This window comes from Triturus cristatus, chromosome 11, assembly GCF_964204655.1.
Source record: "Triturus cristatus chromosome 11, aTriCri1.1, whole genome shotgun sequence".
Lineage (NCBI taxonomy): Eukaryota > Metazoa > Chordata > Amphibia > Caudata > Salamandridae > Triturus > Triturus cristatus.
In genome coordinates, this window is record NC_140594.1 from 1,166,695,813 (window position 1) to 1,166,716,082 (window position 20,270).

A 20,270-nucleotide genomic window follows, 5' to 3' on the forward strand; every position below is an offset into this window, starting at 1 on the left:
CAACCACCTTATTATATTAACTATCTTCTTATCAAGTTTTCATGATGTTGCATCAATCACTTCCGACTGTACACTGAGAAGTTAAGAAAATGTAACTTTGTATAGTAACATTCATACAACACCAGCCATGTACACAACTATACTGTAACTTTGAATGTACTTCCTCCTCGCCTGCTTCATCAAACTGTATGAGACAATGTACAAATGTGTCAGATTACTCCTGCCTACCCTAAAGACTCTGTATCTTTAAATGTGTGACGAACATTGACGATACTGTAACTGAAAGGCTAACAAAGGCGAATATTGGCCGGACAAGCTGGCGAGATATGTTAAAAGGGAGGACTGTGGAAATTTAGCTCGCAAACTGAACATTATCTGCGCCATCTTGCCCCTCCCCAGCACCACGCGCAACGAATGCACGGCCGCCATTTTAGGCACCCCGCTCTCTCCGCTCACTCTCGACCGCCAGCGTTTTCCCTTGGCGCTGCAAGCATCCCCCGCGCGCCGGCCACCCCCGCTCTCTCATACAGGCCATAAACCCTCTCCTTCTGCGCGACCCTGCTACGGAACCACTTCCAACCGACAACCCATACATGGTCATGCCTCTCCTTTGATAACCCCCTTCCTCTGCGCCCCATTGTCTGAACTGGTCCCAGGCCATCACCTAGCCCTGCGGATGCAGTTTACTGCCCCTACTGTAAGGGAAACACCCCACATCAAAGGGATTACAGTAGATCAAAGCCCCTACCCCCTGAGACCCGGCCAGTTGCACACACCCCGGGAATTAGCGGAATTCCCTGCTGCGCGATAGCCATCTCCCACTGCGGGTAGGGTGGGAACTTCTACTGTATCTATGTGTGGGATCGGATCTGAACCGGGGCTCCAGGGGATATTCCCCCGTACTTCAAAAGAATCTCAAGAATGTACTATGTGTAATAAAGCAATAAACCAGTGTATAAGAGACCAGGTCTCAGAGATGCGGTTAGAGCACCTCGTGACGATACCTTGCTGTCTGATCTGATGTGTTCTGCTCCGACGGAATAAAACCTTGTTTCCTGCCTTCCAGTCTCCGGCGCCTGCCTCTTTTATTGGTAAATTATCGAGTGGTATGAGAGGCGATTATCGCCGGGCAAATACTTGGAAGGTTATCGACTGAAACTGCCGCTACCATTTAACAATACCAACCCACCGTGGAGCTTTGTTGGTCCTCCAGCCTCACCCCTAACCTTACACCCACCAGTTATTACAACACGACTGCTGTAACCTTCAGACTCATGAACACACCGCTGACGTCACAACTCCTCCAGCCAGTCACACTCTGACCTGGGTTGGAATCCTCGAGATCAGGGGGAGATGGGTGCGGTGCCAGGGGAATGAGTGACCCGCTGGGCGCTATATCACTAAATATGCCATATTCATCTCTTTAACTATGCGGCAATTGTGCGGCATTTTGTCCCTCAGCCTAAGAATCACCGCCCAGGCCTGTTTGAGTATCTACAGAGGGAACACTACACCCCTATAAATATTTACCTGTGTCTCCGTGCGCCGCGTGAACCTCCGTGCCTCGTTATCTGAGGGCACGCGTCTCCAGGGCAGAGATATAGGTTTTCTGCACACACCGCTGATTGCGAGCCCCGATCCCTCTTATCTGCCTCAGGCCATAAAGTGAGCAGTGTGCGCACAGCGCGTCCCATCCCGAGGCCTCTTACCTTGATCCTGTGCTGCTTCAGCAGTGCCAGGGTGGCCGAGGCGTAGCTCCACGTGGCGCCCTGGTGCCCCCGCCGGCTCCACAGCTCCACCTCCGAGGCGCCATCTTGGGCGAGCACCCTCAGCTGGTTCTGGTTCTCCGAGCCCATCATGTGGTACCAGAACTCGACGCACACGGGCCCCTGCGCCACCACGTCCGGGCTCTCCAGCCTGATGGCGTCGAACGGGATGAGATTACTGGCCTCCTGGTAGATGAAGTACCCTCCTGCGGATGAAAGGAGGAGCAGTGAGTGAGGGGCCACAACACGCCCTTTCTGGCTTGTCTTTGAGATTGCAGACTCAGGGCGTAGGTTTCTCAGTAGTGCGAATCAAAAAAGGCAAACTCATTTAAATCATTTTGTTACTAGTGTCATAGATAAACAAGTTTGTTTGTGTGTTTTTTTGAAAGTGTGCTCATAAACTAGACCCTCTAAATCTCGGACTTCGAAAAACAATTTAAAAGCAAAACGTGGTATTTGTCCTTAAGCAACGACTCGGCTACATGATTCCTCCATGGCTGCAGTGGTACAGACACCCCCAGCGTTGTGCACTGAGATAGGTTTGCACCATTGTTCACCAGTGCAGAGTGGCACTGCGCTCACCATTCAAAGTGCTCTCCTAGCCTCCTGCGGGTGCCAGGCTGGTGCCCAGTAGTGCGGAGCTGGTATCCCCGTCTCCACCACCATGGCAGTGTGCAGCCAACATCCTGCAGGTGAAGGGGCAAGGGGTGAACAAGTCACACAGGGGCATCGCTGTTGAAGTCTAGGGTGGCAAGCACTTAATGCCTGGCCCCAAGGTGGGCAGAGTGGCAAGAAGGCATGCCTATTGGAACTGAACACAAGGCCAATGAGAGGCTTGTGAAGGGGCTAGGTGATATATATATATATATATATATATATTCACTGAAAAAACCATAGGTTTCACACACGTTATAGTTAGCTGGACATTTCACTCGTAAAAAAACAATGAAATTCCCCCGTTATAGTTAGTGCAGGCAACTATAACTCACGCGACCGCAATCCTCTGCTGATGACGTCAGATATTACATCACTGATGACATATGTGTCTTTATGAAAAATAAACATTTGTAATATATGTATAGCTAAAGATTAATGGAAGAAGACATGGGTAAATAGGTGTCTAAATACAGTGATATAATATCTGACGTCATCAGCAGAGGATTGCGGCCGCGTGAGTTATAGTTGCCTGCACTAACTATAACGGGGGAATTTCATTGGTTTTTTACGAGTGAAATGTCCAGCTAACTATAACGTGTGTGAAACCTATGGTTTTTCAGTGAATTTGTACGGTTTTTTAAATGCTAAGTTATGTATTTATTTATTTATTTATTGTTCAGGTTTTTCACCGTGTGCGCACCGTGCGCGCGCTGTGGGCGCGCGGTGCGGTTCGCGCACCGAGCACCCACGGTTCGCCGGGCACGCACCGTGCGCGCACCTCGCGATTTAAAAAAAAAAAAATGTTTTTTTCGCACTTGGGGGTCCTTCTGTGACCCCCTGACCAAGGCTAGGGGGTCAGGAACTGTCCACTCTGCCCCCTTTTCACGTTCTCCACCTTTTTTTTTCACCCCCTCAGACCTCGAGAGACAAAATGGCGGCCGACACTTCCTGGTTTCGACCGATTCGAATGTTTACCAACATCTAACAACCAATCAGAATTGCGTTCGCGCACGGCAGGGTGCGCGCACGGTGCGCGCGTACAGATATTGATATGCTTTTAAATGCTATTTTCTCAGGAAATACTGAACAGATTTACACCAGACCTGCAAAAGGCACTTCCTTGACCTTATGGCTACCTCTCTGCCAAATTTCACGTAATTCTGTTCAGCCGTTCGGGCTGTAGCTGCGACTAAAGGTCCTATGGAAAAATGCATGGGGAAAACGCGTTTTGGGACCCCCCCCTTTTTCTCGGCCCCCGCTTGACGAATCATACCGAGACTTTCAGGGTAGGAGCTGAACGGAGCCCCTCATTAGTTTTGAAAATTTCGCGAGGATTCGTCAACCGGCGCCAAAGTTATTCAAAATAGAAGTTTGAGATTTCCTATGGAAACTAGGTTGTAACTATAGCTATCTACTGGCAACCGCCAGTAGATAATATATATATATATATATATATATATATATATATATATATATATATATATATATATATATATATATATATATATATAAATATATATATATATATAAATATATATTGTCCTCAATTGTAAATATGTCTTTCGGCGTCTGCACATAGCCCTGGCTGACACTCCCTCTACACAACACTTGGGCCATCCTGGGACAGGTCTTTGGGGACAAACACATCAGATACCCCTGTGAGGGAACTGATGGCCTCAGTGAATGAGTGAGATCGCTTAGGGGATCCCACTCGTGAACCAACCAGCTGTTTGCTTTGTGTCTCTCCTTTTCCCTGCAGCCAATGGAGAAGAGATGGAATCAAGCACCTGGTGGGGCAGACTCCGGTCAGGAGAGCGCTCAGTCAGTCAGCACTCACTCCACCTGTCCTGTTCAACATGTAGGTAACATAGCTCAGTCAGCTGAGCCTGAACTGCAGAGGCCTCTGTACCTCTTGCATCTCACAGATTGGCTTAGCCGGACGAGCCCTTGTTACTCTTCTCAGATTGATGAAAGGAGTACCGCTACGGTAGATAATGGAATCACTTCCTATTGTGGTGGCGCACCATTAATCAGTGTAGACTGGTCTTGCCTCCAGCTGGTGACCATGAGGAGGTGGGAAGCACATGGGGTCACCCTGAGGGGTTACAGACAGTCTCCTGTGTGCTAAAGTCTCCTACAGGACCGGGGTCCTGCCAGCAGCGCACACATTATGAGAGTCATTCCTCATACCCAGCAGTCAACACAGTGCAGTGCTTAATTTGTAAAATATTAAGTGCCAGGGCTCTGACCAGGAGACCACGGCAACTTGCACCACCCATCGCCCTTGTCATTGCTGTTAAAACAATTACTAACCATCTCGCTCGCCTACAAGTGCAACAGTTAAGATTATTCCAGGTCCCCAAAACTAAGGGAGGCAGGTATTAGCAATTTTAATCTATATTGTAGTCCTAAACTACCATTGTTCTGCTAATCTCTAAATTAAATGAGCAGCGCCACCATGTGGTGGACTGCTCTAAGTATGGTGTTGACAATTAGGTGCCGAGCACCGGAAACCAATTAAGTGCCGGTGCTAAGCACCGGCTCAAATTAAGCACTGACACAGTGACCTCCTGGTAAGATTCTGTCAACAGTTGGTGCACTGAGAAACCTTATCACATAGGCGTGTAGCTTTCCACCCACGAGGTAATAACAAGAGCAAAAACACCCCAGTGCAAATAACATTAGTGCTGCACAACAGCTGTGCGTGTGCACCTGTAATAGCCATGGTGACAAGCCATGGTGAATACAGTGAACACACCTTTCTTTCCCCGTCTACTCTTTTTGAAAGCCTCCTTCCAGTGCCTTCAACGGCAGGTGCCGCCAGCTCTAGTCTGTGCAAAAACGGAAGCACTTTTAATTTGCACTGAGCTCCTAGTGACAGTTGGCGCTAACGGAGGCGCTATCACTATCTACTGTTGTCAACACTTACTCACGTGTCTAACAATGGCACTGAAAGAGAAGCAGTATGAGCCAATCCCCCCAAATTCCGTGCCCAGTTGGCTCATGATTCACCCACTAAAGAGATGGCCCACCTTGCCACACCTTCATGTGACGTCACACAAGGAACCTGTCACTAACCCGTCGACAAGGAGTCTCTCCCAGGAGCTGTTCAGACACAGCCGGCACGCCTCCTGCTGTCCCACCCTACCAAGGACCCACTGGTACCACTGGCTGGGCACGGCCATTCCCCCGCTGAAGCACGTTCACGGCTCACCCTAAACCTCCTTGGCATCGTGTCTTTCTCTCCTTGTTGAACTCTCTCAACTTCATTCATTTATTAGGTCTGGCCTGGCAGTGCAGCTAGCACCGACCTAATGTGAGCAACAGAAAAAGAGCTCTCAGAACACTATAGAGAGTGGCTTTAGCTCCGCCTCTATGCTGGTGGACAGCAGGACATGTTTTGATTGGGTAGAAGCTGTGTGCTTCCCCAGAAAAAGTGCTTCTCCTCTATGCAGCTGGGATTATTCTGTTTATCCCGCTGCATGCGCCAGCAGCAGTATGGCTGCATAGAAAAGGCTCCCTGGCAGGCATAAACCAACAAGGAGGCCGCGCTAGAACTTTCAGGAGTCCACACGCGGCACTGCTAAAGTGTCTTAGGTAAGTAGATAATATACAGTGTTTTTTTCCTCCGCCAGCTGCACTAATCCCCTCCCCTTTTCATCATTAACAGGAGGTGTGTGTTTGAAAGCAGCAGGGGATGCTCAGGGTGACAGTAATACTCATGCATTTTTAGGTCTGCCATGACAGCTCAGCTGTCATTAGACCTTATGTAACCAACAAAAAAGAGCTTTCAGAACACTAAAGAGAGAGCGGCTCAGGCTGGTCCACCCACATATTGGTTTCCAACAGCAGAGGATTTGATTGGGCCACGGTTGTGTGCTCCCGCTAAAAAGACAGCTTGTATTGTACTTTTTGGCTTGTGGCAATGTTTATACCAAATACAGGACTGGGTTGGTTATAGTCACAAGTCAATGATCATGGCTACAGGCCGGATCAGTTTATTGTGGAATGTTGCAAAAAGGACAGTAGTCCTCATCTATTTGTTATGAAAAGCATATGTTAAAGTCAATAGTCATTTAAGTGTGGAATGTTGCTACACTGAATTCAAGCCCACAGATAGGTATTTTGTTTCATGAAGTCTCGCTGATTCACGTTGTAGGGAAGGAGTATGACGCTTGTTATCCCTCTAACAAATCGTAGGGTTTGCAGATTTCCACTGTAATATTTTTTGCAAGAATCTCTTCAGAAGGCCTGACAGGCTGAGCTGTTTACCAAAATCGTCCAATATAGAATACCATTAAATAATATATAGATCCATAGATAGATAAATATGTATCCATGTGGATTCATGGAGGGTCTGTGGGCCCGCCTTCCTCTGCCATTGGTCTGTCTGCCTCCCTCTGCCATTGGTCTGTCTGCCTTCCTCTGCCATTGGTCTGTCTGCCTTCCTCTGCCATTGGTCTGTCTGCCTCCCTCTGCCCTTGGTCTGTCTGACTCCCTCTGCCATTGGTCGGTCTGCCTTCCTCTGCCATTGGTTTGTCTGAGTGTCATTTACACTCTGCTTGCATCTCTGACCGTGTACTGCCTGGGGTAAGGGTTCAGTCCACAGCAGTCATTGGTACTCATGCTCTGAGAATAACAGAAGTTTTTGATTAATTATAATCACATGCACATCTGTCTAAAAATGAATGCACTTAGTCTTAGGGCTGGTCGGCCTCTCCTTTAGTTTTGAATTTTCAACTTTTATAGTTCCCTGTTTGATTCCTTGCATCATCTCTTTTAAAAAAGAATTGATAAGAGAACACCACAGGTCTCTGGCCGGTGCTGACGGGTGGCTTGGTTGCCGCTCGTTTCGCCTGCAGTGCACTGCATCTCACAAGGCCACTCCCTCTAAACCATGCGACCATCATGAAATACTGTAGTCCATAGTGTATAGTTATTTTACCATTCCAAGAAGGCCGTACGTTGGGTCAATGCATGGCAGCCGGGATGGAGCTTTAAAGCATCGATAGACTGTGTTCAATACTCCTGGAAGATGAATACTCGCTGCTATATTTAGCATTGTTATTGCCAGCATATTCCGGCCACGTTCACACGCCAGCATCTTTTCTTTATTCTACTTGTATGCTTCTCATTTATCTTGCATATGTTGTTGAGTGTGTGTGTTTTATTGCAGTTGTGTCAGTGGGTAAATGAGAGACTGAGTCAGTAGATGGATGACTTAATGCGTGAGTGTGTGTATGATCACTTACCGAGCGCCTCAACCCAACTTACACAAAATGCACTTTAATTCGTGAGCCAGTCCTATTGGCATTGCCGATTCTTGTACTGCATCATGTGTGTTTGGTATATGCAAACCTTGCCAGTGGCGTGTTCTAGGGGCGCTTGCAGCATGGGCATACATCACAATGTGTGAGTCAATGTTTAACAGGTGTGTTGCACACTAGAGAAGAGGCAGTACAGTGCCCTGTTGACCGGGCACTACACCCTAGGCACACTACTCAGCACTGCGTAGAGATTGAGCATGTGCCCCCCACGCCTAGGGGAGGGGTGCCCTTAGTAGCGCCGTGGGGCTGAGCCTCCTCCGGGGCCCAGAAAAGGGCAGGGCTGGTTATGGAAAGGCTGGTCGTGGTGATGTCCTTGGGAGGTGGCACAGAAAAATGAAAAAAAGTAGCAGGTATTTAAGGCTGTGCCCGGGGAGTTTCCTTCTCTTTGTCCCTTCAGACCACAGCAGTGCTACAGAAGCGGTGTCGACCACCCACCCACCCGGCAGTCGAGCAAGGCTTCAAGGAGGCGGAGGTGGAGCGCTGACAGTTAACAACAAAGGGGGATGCACAACAATAGAGGTGCAGCCATTCGATGGACTCCAGGAGGGGGTAGATTTCCACGTGTGCCTTGGGTAGGCGGGGACGAGGGACTGACCTGCCGGTAGTCCTTGATTCTGCTGCCCGAACCCACAATGTATGGACTGAGTACAATCTTGGGGATGCTGCATGTGTTCAGGTACCCCGGTGGGCCGGTGCGGTATGCGGTGACCTGGATGTCAAGTAATGCAACTGTTGGCTGTAGCACGTTGGGGCCTGCCGGGGCAATGTGCGCAGCAGAATGTGAGATTGATGGGCCGAGATGGCCGAGTTCAAATGTGCGGCCAAGTTCTAATGTACGGCCGATTTAAAAAGTTAAAGTGTAAGTTTGTACCTTATTTCCTTACTGTTGGCTGTAGCGCGTTGGGGCCTGCCGGCACAACGTGCGCAGCAGAGTGGGCGACTGGTGGGTCGAGACGGCCAAGTTACAATGTTCTGCCAATTTCCAGTGTACGGCCCAGTTAAAAAGTTAAAGTATAATGTTTTACCTAATTTCCTTACTGCCGTTCACATGTTGATGCAGATAAAAGTGATGCTGTGAATAATGGTTATATACCCAAGAAGGATACTTATGCTGATAATGGTCTGTGGTGAATAACTTGGATTGAAGTGAATAAAAGGCTACGCCATAGACAACATACTTTGATTCTTTGAGTTCTTGGACGTAGCGGGCGGTAAGGTGATGGAATTTGGGGAGGAGGGAATGTCTCATTGTGGGCTTACTATGTTGTAGTGTTACACAGAGGGGTCGGCGGGCTGTAATGGATGACACAGAGCAGCAGGTGGCTGGGTGGGACCAGGCCAGCTGTGATGATGGCAGAACCAGAGCTGATGGTCAGCGCCGTGTGTATTGTCAGGGCCACTTCTAGCTGAGATGCTCGGTGAAGCAGTGCCTCGCGCGGAGTGGTGCCAACACTTACTTCCGCCTGGCCAGTCCCCTTCGGGTCCCGTGCCCGGGGTGGGCGTGGCATGCTTGCTTCTGATCCAGTCGCCTTGGTCTCCGCCACAGAGTTGCTGCCAGTCACAGAAAGGCGTCAGGTTATCGTTGAAGTCGCACTTGGTGATGTACTCTGGGAAGAAAGAGCGGTCAGTCAATACCGGTGTAAAGTGTGCAAACCTGCAGTCACTGAGATCGCAAAAAGAAGGCTCTATTGAACACACAACCAAATACTAACCTCAAACGAACCCTATACTAAACCCTGTCAATACCAACCCAGCCCTACTCCTCAGTTTGCTCCTCGCCGAAGGTGCTTTGCTGTCTCTTCAGGGGTCTTACTACTATGAGCTCCTAAATAACACTTTCTAGACTCTTCCCTCCTCCTTCATCCTCCTCAATCCAACTACGAGACTCGCACGTCCACCGTTCAAATGAACACATTTTTCCCTACGCTGACCCACCACTTATCCATTTTGGGTTTCAGAGTAGCGTTCTACTCGCCGAAAAGCGCTTCAACGCCTCGTCAGGGGTAGTAAGCACTATACAAATTGATTGTTTATTTACATAATTTTTAGAACGTTGTTTTATGATACGCTTATCATGTATTTGTTTTATAAAATGTTTTTGATATCTTTTATGACTCCAGCTGTCGAAATAAAGCATTACTGACTGACTATATAAATACATTTTTAATGACAATTACAAATATGTGTTTAAGGTAAAAAATAGTGGACTTGTTCATTTTAAAACGTAGATTGAAATATCTCAAATTAAGTATGAAAATAACCTATGGATTGTGTTTTGGGCGGCAGACGAAGGGCTTTTTTTGTGAGTGTATCTGTTGTTTATGTCTATCATTTTTAACACCCCCAGAGGCAGATTTACTATAAATGTGCGTGGCACATGCGCGGGGCAAAGCGGTGCTTTACGAAACAAAGAGGTGGAAATAGTACCACAAGCAGTTTCTATTTTGTATGCCCTCTTTGCAGTGGTTAATTTGTAAAAAAAAACAGAAGTGCCAGGACACTCGTCAAGAAGCAGCTTGCACCAGCCCATTTCACCTGTTAGAGCCGCCTAAAACAGAACAATAAAAGTGGCTTGAGGATGTGGAATAATGGCCAGAGCTTCCGACGTCGGAGCTGGGGAACCCGATAAGAGTCTCGGCATCGGCTCCACATCCTCTGATTCTAGGCAAATATCCTAATCTCCCCGTGCCTGCCATAAATGGATGTGCCCTTAGCTGATGCTCATGAAATGCGCTGTTGATGACTAAGTGCCAGAGCTGAGCACCAGAAACCACCAGCTCAAATTAAGCACTTGGGAGAGAGATCCTTGGGTGAAGAGAGCAGGGCTCCCTCAATGAAGCCTTGAAGACTCACCTGCCGTCGGGTCCCAGATGCTCACACCATCGCTACTGCTATTGTGTGTTGCCCTAAAGAGAGGAAAAAACACCTATGGTCAATGGTGGATGTTGCGATGAGACACATGTGACATTGAAAAGAACTCAAGCATTAGAAAGTACTACATAAAGGAGACATGTCGTTGTTTACCTGCGCCCACAGGCCATCAGTTGAATAATAATAATTGTTGCCTCTACAGCCTTTAAAAATGCTCTAGGTGAGTACCTGTTGGTAACTTTGTATTCAGCCACACAGTTGTTGCCTAATGCTTGTTTAAGCAAACTGCCAAACATTGAACCTCTGGAGACTTATCCAAAGTGGAGACAACCTGTTGAACAGCAGAGTCATTTATTTAAAATTCACCTCGAGTCCCACCTGAGGTCTCTCACGTGGGGACAGCTCCGTCACCTCCGTCTACAGAACCAAAACGTGTCTGAAACTCTCTTCTAAATCTTGCAAACTCAGAATCAACTCCTAAGAGCTGCAGGCTTGGCTTTAGTGGCAGGACATTTACCTATTGATGACTTCTAAGCCGCGTCGTGGATTCTTAGCCAATGGAGACCCATATCTTTCCTATAATTGAGTAAATGTACTTTCTCACGTGCACACACACATAACAATGCAGCAACAGGAAGCATGGGGCAGGGAGGAGAGAGCAGGGCAGATGGAAGGCGAAGGCATGGAGAGAGAGCCAGAAGGGTGAGTCAGGAAAGCTTTGCCACACACCCACAGAGGAGAAGTGGAAGGTACAAAGTGTGGGCCCAGACTCCCACAATGACAAACAACACTGCAGTGCTTAGGGGAGGAGCTTCCGAAGTCCTGACCCCGCCCAACAGAACTCCCTGCTGCTGAGGTGTGTTGGCTGGAAGCTCGCCAGATAAGCCCCCGCCCACCATATTGAAAAGCCTCTCCACAGGAGACACATCATCTCCCACTAGGGCCAGGGGAAGTCCATGTTGTCCATTCCGCTTCCTGTCCTCCGACCCCACCCACAAAGACCCACCTATTGCAGACCCTGGCGCTGACCTCCCACGCAAGATCTTTGTATGCGCCACTGAGCTACCTGTAAAAGGGTAACAAACCATAACATGACACGACATCTCACATCATACAAAAACTGTCTTCTTGACATCCATCTTTGTAGGGTGTGCTCGGTCAGGCCTCACAGCAGTCCTACACCTTGGTTCAAGCCTTTAATGTCATTGACCTTGAGACTGGACTCTGCTGCCCTGCCATTGGAGCACTTTCTTGGGCTGAGATCCCGCACAGCTTGGGGACCTCCCCCACCCCCCACCAAGTAAGAAGGAAGGCCCCCATTGTCCGGTAATTGAGCAGGGTCCCACCAGGGACACTAAACCACAGGGAGAGTCTTCAGTGGGGCCAGGTGCAGCAGAGGGGACGTCTCGCAGCATTGCAATGGCCTGGTATATCCTACTGTTGGGCCTTAATGGCATCTGTGCACCATCATTGACAGAGCTTGGAGAACACAGACATAGCTTGAAGAACGCAGACAGAGCTTGGAAAACACAGACAGAGCTGGGAGAACACAGACAGAGCTTGGAGAACACAGACAGAGCTGGGAGAACACAGACAGAGCTTAGAGAACACAGACAGAGCTTAGAGAACACAGACAGAGCTTGAAGAACACAGACAGAGCTTGGAAAACACAGACAGAGCTTTGAGAACACAGACAGAGCTGGGAGAACACAGACAGAGCTGGAAGGACACAGACAGAGCTGGGAGAACACAGACAGAGCTTAGAGAACACAGACAGAGCTTGGAGAAAACAGACAGAGCTGGGAGAACACAGACAGAGCTTGGAAAACACAGACAGAGCTTAGAGAACACAGACAGAGCTTGAAGAAAACAGACAGAGCTGGGAGGACACAGACAGAGCTTGGAGAACACAGACAGAGCTTGAAGAACGCAGACAGAGCTTGAAGAACACAGACAGAGCTTAGAGAACACAGACAGAGCTTGAAGAACACAGACAGAGCTTGGAAAACACAGACAGAGCTTTGAGAACACAGACAGAGCTGGGAGAACACAGACAGAGCTGGGAGGACACAGACAGAGCTGGGAGAACACAGACAGAGCTTAGAGAACACAGACAGAGCTTGGAAAACACAGACAGAGCTTTGAGAACACAGACAGAGCTGGGAGAACACAGACAGAGCTGGGAGAACACAGACAGAGCTTAGAGAACACAGACAGAGCTTGGAGAACACAGACATAGATTGGAGAACACAGACAGAGCTTTGAGAACACAGACAGAGCTTTGAGAACATAGACAGAGCTTGGAGAACATAGACAGAGCTTGGAGAACACATACCGAGCTGGGAGAACACAGACAGAGCTTGGACAACATAGACAGAGCATAGAGAACACAGACAGACCTGGGAGAACACAGACAGAGCTGGGAAAAACACTGACAGAGCTTAGAGAACACAGGCAGAGCTTAGACCACACAGATAGAGCTGGGAGAACACCGACTGAACTTTAAGAATACATACAAAATTTACAGCGCTTAGAGAACAAAGACAGAGCTTAGAAAAAACCGACAGGGATTAGAAAGCACAGACAAAATTTAGAGAACACTGACAGAGTTTACAAAGCACAGACAGAGCTTAGAGAACGCAGACAGAGCTTAGAAAGCACAGACAGAGGTTAGAGAACAGACAGAGCTTAGAAAGCACAAAGCTTAGAGAACAGACATAGATTAAAACCAAGGACAGAGTTTAGAGAACACTGACAAAGCTTAGAAAGCACAGACAGAGATTAGAAGGCAGACAAAGCTTAGTTTAGAGAACATACACAGAATGTAGAGATTTTAGAGAACACAGACAGAACTCACAGACCGTAGAGAACACTGACAGAGCTCTGAGAATACAGACAGAGCTTTGCAAACACAGAGTGTAGAGGACTCAGACAAAATTTACAGATTTTAGAGAACACAGACAGAGTTTGGAGAACACACATAGTTTAAAGAACATAGGGGCATATCAGCAACAACCGGCGATAATTATCGCTAAGCGCACTTAGCGCTAGGATAATTATCGCCGGCTAGCATGGATATTTATCGCTGAGAACGCTTATCTCAAAAGCGATAAAAATCCTAGCGCTAACTGCCAAACATGAGATTATCCCTGGAAACCCAGCGATAATCCCACGAAGTTTGGCGATAGCTTGCTGATAGGGCCTCACATACTTAGCCATGATATCCACCTTCCATAGGATATCATGGCTAAGTCGGTCCTGAAGCAGGTGTAAGGAAAGTAGCGATAACAGAGGTTATCGCTACTTTTCTTGACGCTATGCTGCTTTGCGTGAGGCTTGATAATAGGAGAAATGTCGCTTAGCGACATTTCTCCCATTAGCCTGGGGAGGAACGCCCACTTTGCATCTCATTAGAGATGCAAAGATGGGTGTTAGGAATTCAGGTGCTAAGGCAAGGTTTCACGCGATAGCGTGACCTTGCTAATATAGCGATAAAATTATTGCCGCTTTTGGGCTGAAAACGGCTGCAAAAGCGGCGCTAATTTTATATCGCCGCCTTGTAGATATGGCCCATAAACAAAATTTACAGAGCTTAGAGAACGCAGACAGAGTCTGGAGAAAACTGAAAGAGTTTAGAAAACACAGACAGAGCTTTGAAAGTCAGACAGAGCTTAGAGAAGAGTGACACAGTTTGGAGAACACCAACAGAGCTTAGAGAACACAGAGTTTAGAGAACAAAAACACAATTTACAGAGCTTAGAAAACACAGAGGTAGAGAACACCGACAGAGCTTAGAAAACACAGAGGTAGAGAACACCGACGGAGCTTAGAGAGTACAGACAGCTTGGACAACACTAACAGAGCTTAAAGAGGACAGACAGAGTTTAGAGAACACCGACATAGATTAGAAAGCACAGACAGACCGTAGAAATTAGAGAACACAGACAGAGCTTAGAGAAATCGCAAGAGCTTAGAGAGTACAGACAGAGTTTAATGAACACTGGGAGAGTGTAGAAAGCACAGTAAGAGCTTAGAGAACACAAACTGAGCTTAGAGAATTCAGAAAACAAATGCAGAGCTTAAAGAGCACAGATTATGTGAATGCAACACAGACAGGGATTAGTGAGTTTAGAGAACAAAGACGGAATTTAGAGAGCGTAAAGACCACAGCCAGAGATAGGAGAGTTTATTGAACAGAGAACTTAGAGGACATAGAAAAAGCTTAGAGAAGGCAGATAGAACTTTGCTTAGAGAACAAATGAGAACTTTTGGAACATAGACAGACGTTAGAGAGCTTAGAGAACACAGACTCTGTTTAGAGAGCTCAGATAACACATACAGAGGTTAGAGAAAGCGGACAGGAGTTAGAGAACACATACAGGGTTTGGTGAGTTTGGAGAGCAAAGGATGTAAAGAACTTAAAGAATACAGACAGAAGTAAGAGAGCTTAGAGAAAACAGACCGCGCTCTGGTCAAAGGTATTTGGTGAATGTATGGATGCAGACTTGTCAGGCAGAAGCAGCAGGGCTCCCCCTGCACATGAGTGGCATCCCTGGGCTGCATGCATTGCAGCAATGTTGGTGACCCAGGTGCTCATATGAACTGAGACTGATTGCATACGGCTAGGTCTAAACTGGAATGGCACGGTGAGCAAACAAATGATGGATTTAACCCAGATCTGTGACTGGGGTGAATGTTTGATTTGTTCAGCATCCCTTCCATCAATTGTTCTTTTTGCTTTTGTCATCCTAAATTGGAATGATATGCCTAGACCTTGGTCCCATGCTTGCTCTGCCACTGGATTCAAGTTAGTCTGGCTGATGAGGGGTGCAGGCACTTGTGTAAGGAGTAGGTGTTGGAACGCAGTGCACCCAACCACAACCGCTGTTACGGTGCTGGCGAACATGCACTAGCCTATGGAGCGACCCACAAGTTACTATTATGTTGCAACAAGAGCAGTCAATAGTTGAGCTTAGGCTACCTTGTAGTTTCTCACAAAGGGGAACACCGTTCTCTCTTCAGCATGGTTCTTCACCCATTCACATTTTTTTATTCACTTCATTGGTCCTGAGGAGGCGCCAGGGGTCGTTACAACCACTGTAGTGCCTGAAACATGTAGACGGATGAGTTACTGAGTCACATTATTGACTAGTCAGTAACACACAACCTACAGGCTACACATTAAACTAGCTCTTTTGGTATTCCCTAGCCATTTTTAATAACTCACTCACTCACTCACTCACTCACTCACTCACTCACTCACTCACTCACTCACTCACTCACTCACCCTCTCTTACAAGCCCTCAATCTCGCACCCTCACTCATCATACAGCATTACCAACAGATCTCTGCTAAAGCGACCCTTCGGGGGACCAATAAGGCCTTGCAATACTTGCCCGACGAGGAGCATCACCCAATGATGAAGGATGACATCGCTTGGGATGTGTGAGAACAACAAGAGACAACATTTGTGCTTGTCTCTACTCTGTGAGGTCTACACCTAGGTCCTTTTGTTTCTTTCTCTCTCTCTCTGTGGACTACAATTGTGCCCACACAGGAACAGTTACCGACTGTTTGGTTTGATATTACTATATGGAGCACGGGTACTAGACCATAACTAGCTCCTAGTACCCCCTCTTACTTTTGATACATATGATATGGGGTGATACCTTGAAACCAGTCCCAGGATGCTTGCTTCTGGTCTGCGGAGGACCTGGCCTGGCAATTCGGGCTGGACTGTCTTTATGAGGAGCAGGGTCAAGACTGATTTGCATAAGGCTGGGTTTAAACTGGAATGGCGTGGTGATGGATATAGGCCCGATCATGTGCTGAGATGAATGTTTGACATTGCTCAGCATCCCGTCCATCTTTGGATATGAACTCCGAGGGGATCTACTTGTTGGGGTCCTTTGATGTTCTCTGAATCTTGAAGCATGTGACGCATCACCCATGGGCATGTGGGAGTCTTGTTCGGAGCTTCCTAGATTGTGCCAGTGGGAAGAAGTTCATGCTGATTATTGGGCAGCCGGGCTGGTGACACTGATGGAAGTGAAGGAAGCGCCTACAACAAACGCTATGGAGAAGAAGCGCTGAGCATGCGAAGCTGCGCAGCCACCTCACAGTTATTACTGCAGCCACATAAGAGAGTGGCGATCGTTTAAAGATGATAGGAGCAGATGCAGTGAGTTTGCGTCTGTTACTTTCAGGAAGCTTTCAGCTTTTTTTTATCTGACAAGGATCATGTGTTCATCTCAATACCATATGGTATGGCAGCTGGTTTTACAGCAGTGAGAAACAGTCAGAGTAATTTGATTGAAATGACTTCACACCTAGGACTGAAAGCAAACAGAGCATGAAGATATAGCTGCCCGCAGGCTGGCAACCCTTGTTGCACATCAGACCGCTCATGACTGAAGCTGCGTCTTTAGAACGTTGCGCAGATATCATCTACCAGTCTGTATAAGGCCCTCTTTGAGACCGTCGCTCAGGACCTTGTCTTACTGAGCCCCTGAACAGAAACATCTCAAGATGCAGGAAGGTCTGCTGGAACCAGACCTCCAGATTACACACACAATCCAGCAGCAGGTACTCAAGTGACCAGACTAGCTTAGGAGGGAAGAATACAAAGAGGTGCATTAGGTTAAATCGGGGTGGTTTCCCTTAGAGCCTTTCAAGAATCATGAGCAGGCTACACCAATGAAATTACAGACAGCGGAACTCTACAGCAGCCATGAGCATGCGCACTGGTGCCCACTGCCTTTGTCCTTACTGCAAGAGATACGTGAAGTTTGTGACTGCCCACCCTAGTGAGGGGTATGAAGTGTGATGGCACGCATCACGGTGCTCTCGCCATCGGCGGCATGCAGGGATCGAAGGTATGGTGGTGGGGGAAAGAGGCGGGAGGAGGGGAGGACGCGGGGGAAGCGGTTATTAAAAAATAAAATAAAAAACAAACCTGCGTGCCACTTCCTCGCTGCGTCTTTCCTCCGTAGTCCTCCCTCACTGGCCTGAACAGGATGCACACCCAGGCACCCAGTCAGCTAATCATAACGCTTACTTATCAGCCTTGTGATTGGTCTGAGCACCAAGTCTCGGCACCCATATGCTGACTGGCGGCCTGGGCACGTTCTCCACGCCGGCTGTAATGCAGCCTGCATGAAGAACATGCGAAGTGTGCAAGACTGTGCCAAGCAGTCATTGCGCACTTAGGAGGGTGCTACCACTCCTCCCTCACCTGCCCCCTTGTGCAAAGCTGCGGAAGTCGGAGAAAATGAAATGAGTTATTATTTTATTTTCCCTTTATTTCACTGCTATAAGCAGTGGGGCGACGCCCCTCCGTCTTAGCGGAGGATCCGCCACTGGCTCTCCCCTCCCATGTTAGACTGACCAGAGTGGTCCCCGCAGGAATGCTGGGCCAGATGGTCCTGACTCATGTGTTGGAACAGTGGTCCTTCTTACTATGACTGTGCTGATTAGGGTGGTCTTGATTGTTACTGTGGTTGGAGTGGTCCTGGCTGGAATGCTATGAAACGTTGTCCTTGGTGTTGGTCAGGGTGGCTTTTGTTGTTACTTTGGTCAGGGCGCTCCTGGCTGGTTTGCTCGACAGCGTGGTCTTTCTGAGTATTTTAATCAGCGTGGTCTTAGTTTTTACCTTATTCTGATAGGTCCTGGCTGGTCTGCCTGGAAGGGTGGTCTTTGCTTTTGGTCAGGGTGGGTATGTTGTTTGGTCGAGATGCTCCAGGCTGGTTTGCTCGACGGCGTGGTCTTAATTGGTATTTTGGACTGGTGGTCTCTCTTACTATGTTAATCGGGGCTGTCTTGGTGGTTACCTTGGTCTGATGGATTCTGGTTGGTGTGTCTTAACCCACCAGCTCAAGGTTGGTCATTGCTAAAAAAGATTATCAATTCACAATTTGGAAGAGGTGTTTCGGGCACTGTTTCTAAATTACAAATTGGTTATGTATATATTAATGGTTTACAACGGTAATTCAGATCCCAAACCATTGACCAGTTACCGGCTCCCAAGTTAGGGTGGTATCTGATTCATATAAGGGAGGAGGACCCCTCTGGATTCCCTCTCCTTTGGAAATCTGGGGGCAGCTTCAGGGGCTACTGCTTCCTGCTCTCATTGAAGTATTTCCAAATGCTTCCCTGTTTCCCTTAAGAGCCTCACGCTTCTTTCAAAACATCTGTTTTGAAATACTTTCCCAAGCAGGGCCACTGGAATTATGCGATTGTGGGGCCTCTGCGATTTTTGCATGGTTATAGATTTGCTGCATTTGTCACATAATCCATCATCTGGGCATATTCTTCAGTTTTAACAAAAAGACGTGCTTCTAGCTCAGACAGTTAAAAATGTACAAACAATGCAACGGCATGTGTTGCTGCGCTATGGAAACCTTTCTGTTGCTTATTGCTATATTAGGGTGTTAAATTGGTACTAATGAGGTGCAACCAATGGCCAGACAGTGTAACCAGGTTTAAAAATGACGAAATAATGAAGTTATACTATTACAAAATATGCTAGATTAAGTTGCATAATTTGCGTGTTCCTGCTGCATAATTTACTCAATCCTGCCACATAATTTACTCAATCCTGCCACATAATTCTAGTAGCCCTGGCCCAGGCCAGCATATCTGAAGTGCGACACTACTCAGGGCCCAGGGACGCCAGGACTAAAGGGAGCGGTCAAACAGATATGGCTCGTTAGCTACGGGCAGTGATACCCGGATGAAAGGACTCACTCCCTCTACAGCATGTATGGACATTTTCTTCCTAATATCAAAGCCCCCACTGTCCCCAACATGTCAGTGAACACCTGGTGCGGGGATCATCGAGGCCGCGCCCAATTCCTGTGGAGGACGTGCTGGAACCTGGCCCTGCCCCTTCTGTCAGTGAGCCGTTCCTTTTGGCAGGTTGTGTTTTTACAGAGATCAATGCAAGGCTGGATGAGTTTTAAGAGACTCCTGTCACCCTGGGATTGCAGACATCTTGCATTGGGGCTAGTGCCAAGGAAACTATCTACCTGGTTGGTAACTTATGCACGAGTCAGGTGAACCTTCAGCGACGCATCACAAGAAGGCTGAACACATCACCCTGCAGAGAGTGCTCTGACCCTAGTGTCTTGTGGCCCATCGCGCCGGGACACTTCCGGGTAGCTGTGCGCGTTATAAATGTGTGGTAACATAACATAACATGTGTCCCAGTTAGGCCAGAGGAAAACACTGCCATTTTTTACATGTACACTGGTTTCTTCCTCAAATTGCCTTCACTCTCATGCAATGCCCTTTGCCACACATTTGCAACCATGACAATGCGGATTAGATTCTAGGAAATTATACTTGCTTGCAAACCAATTTCACAAGAACACTCTCATGATACCTTGACACATCATGTACAAGGTTCATACACACTTTGTGAAAATGGGATTATTTGTTTCGTACATTTGGCAAGAGAGCTATCCTTAACACATAAACAATGGCGGCCTGACCAAGATTTCGGCCCAAGGCAAGGGTTCCTTGTGTTATACATAAACATTCATTTCCGTGTGTTGACAAAGGAACTCTTCGCTGTCATTGTTGTGGTCCTTACATGCTGATGCTTCGACCCAGCAGCCTGCTGATATCTCTCTGAGGGTGTCCAGCTGAT

At 47.7% G+C, this 20,270-nt stretch overlaps 1 protein-coding gene across 1 annotated transcript in view; it reads right to left on the reverse strand.

Annotated features, from left to right (window-relative positions):
- LOC146788647 (IgGFc-binding protein-like) overlaps nt 1–20,270 on the reverse strand; it is a 279,601-nt gene that overhangs the window by 235,020 nt on the left and 24,311 nt on the right. The window contains exons 2-4 of the mRNA XM_085635859.1: nt 10,604–10,656; nt 9,208–9,357; nt 1,710–1,972 (exon numbers count right to left, since the gene is read on the reverse strand). Coding sequence (XP_085491985.1) covers nt 1,710–1,972; nt 9,208–9,357; nt 10,604–10,656 — 466 coding nt within the window. The remainder of the gene's footprint in view (nt 1–1,709; nt 1,973–9,207; nt 9,358–10,603; nt 10,657–20,270) is intronic.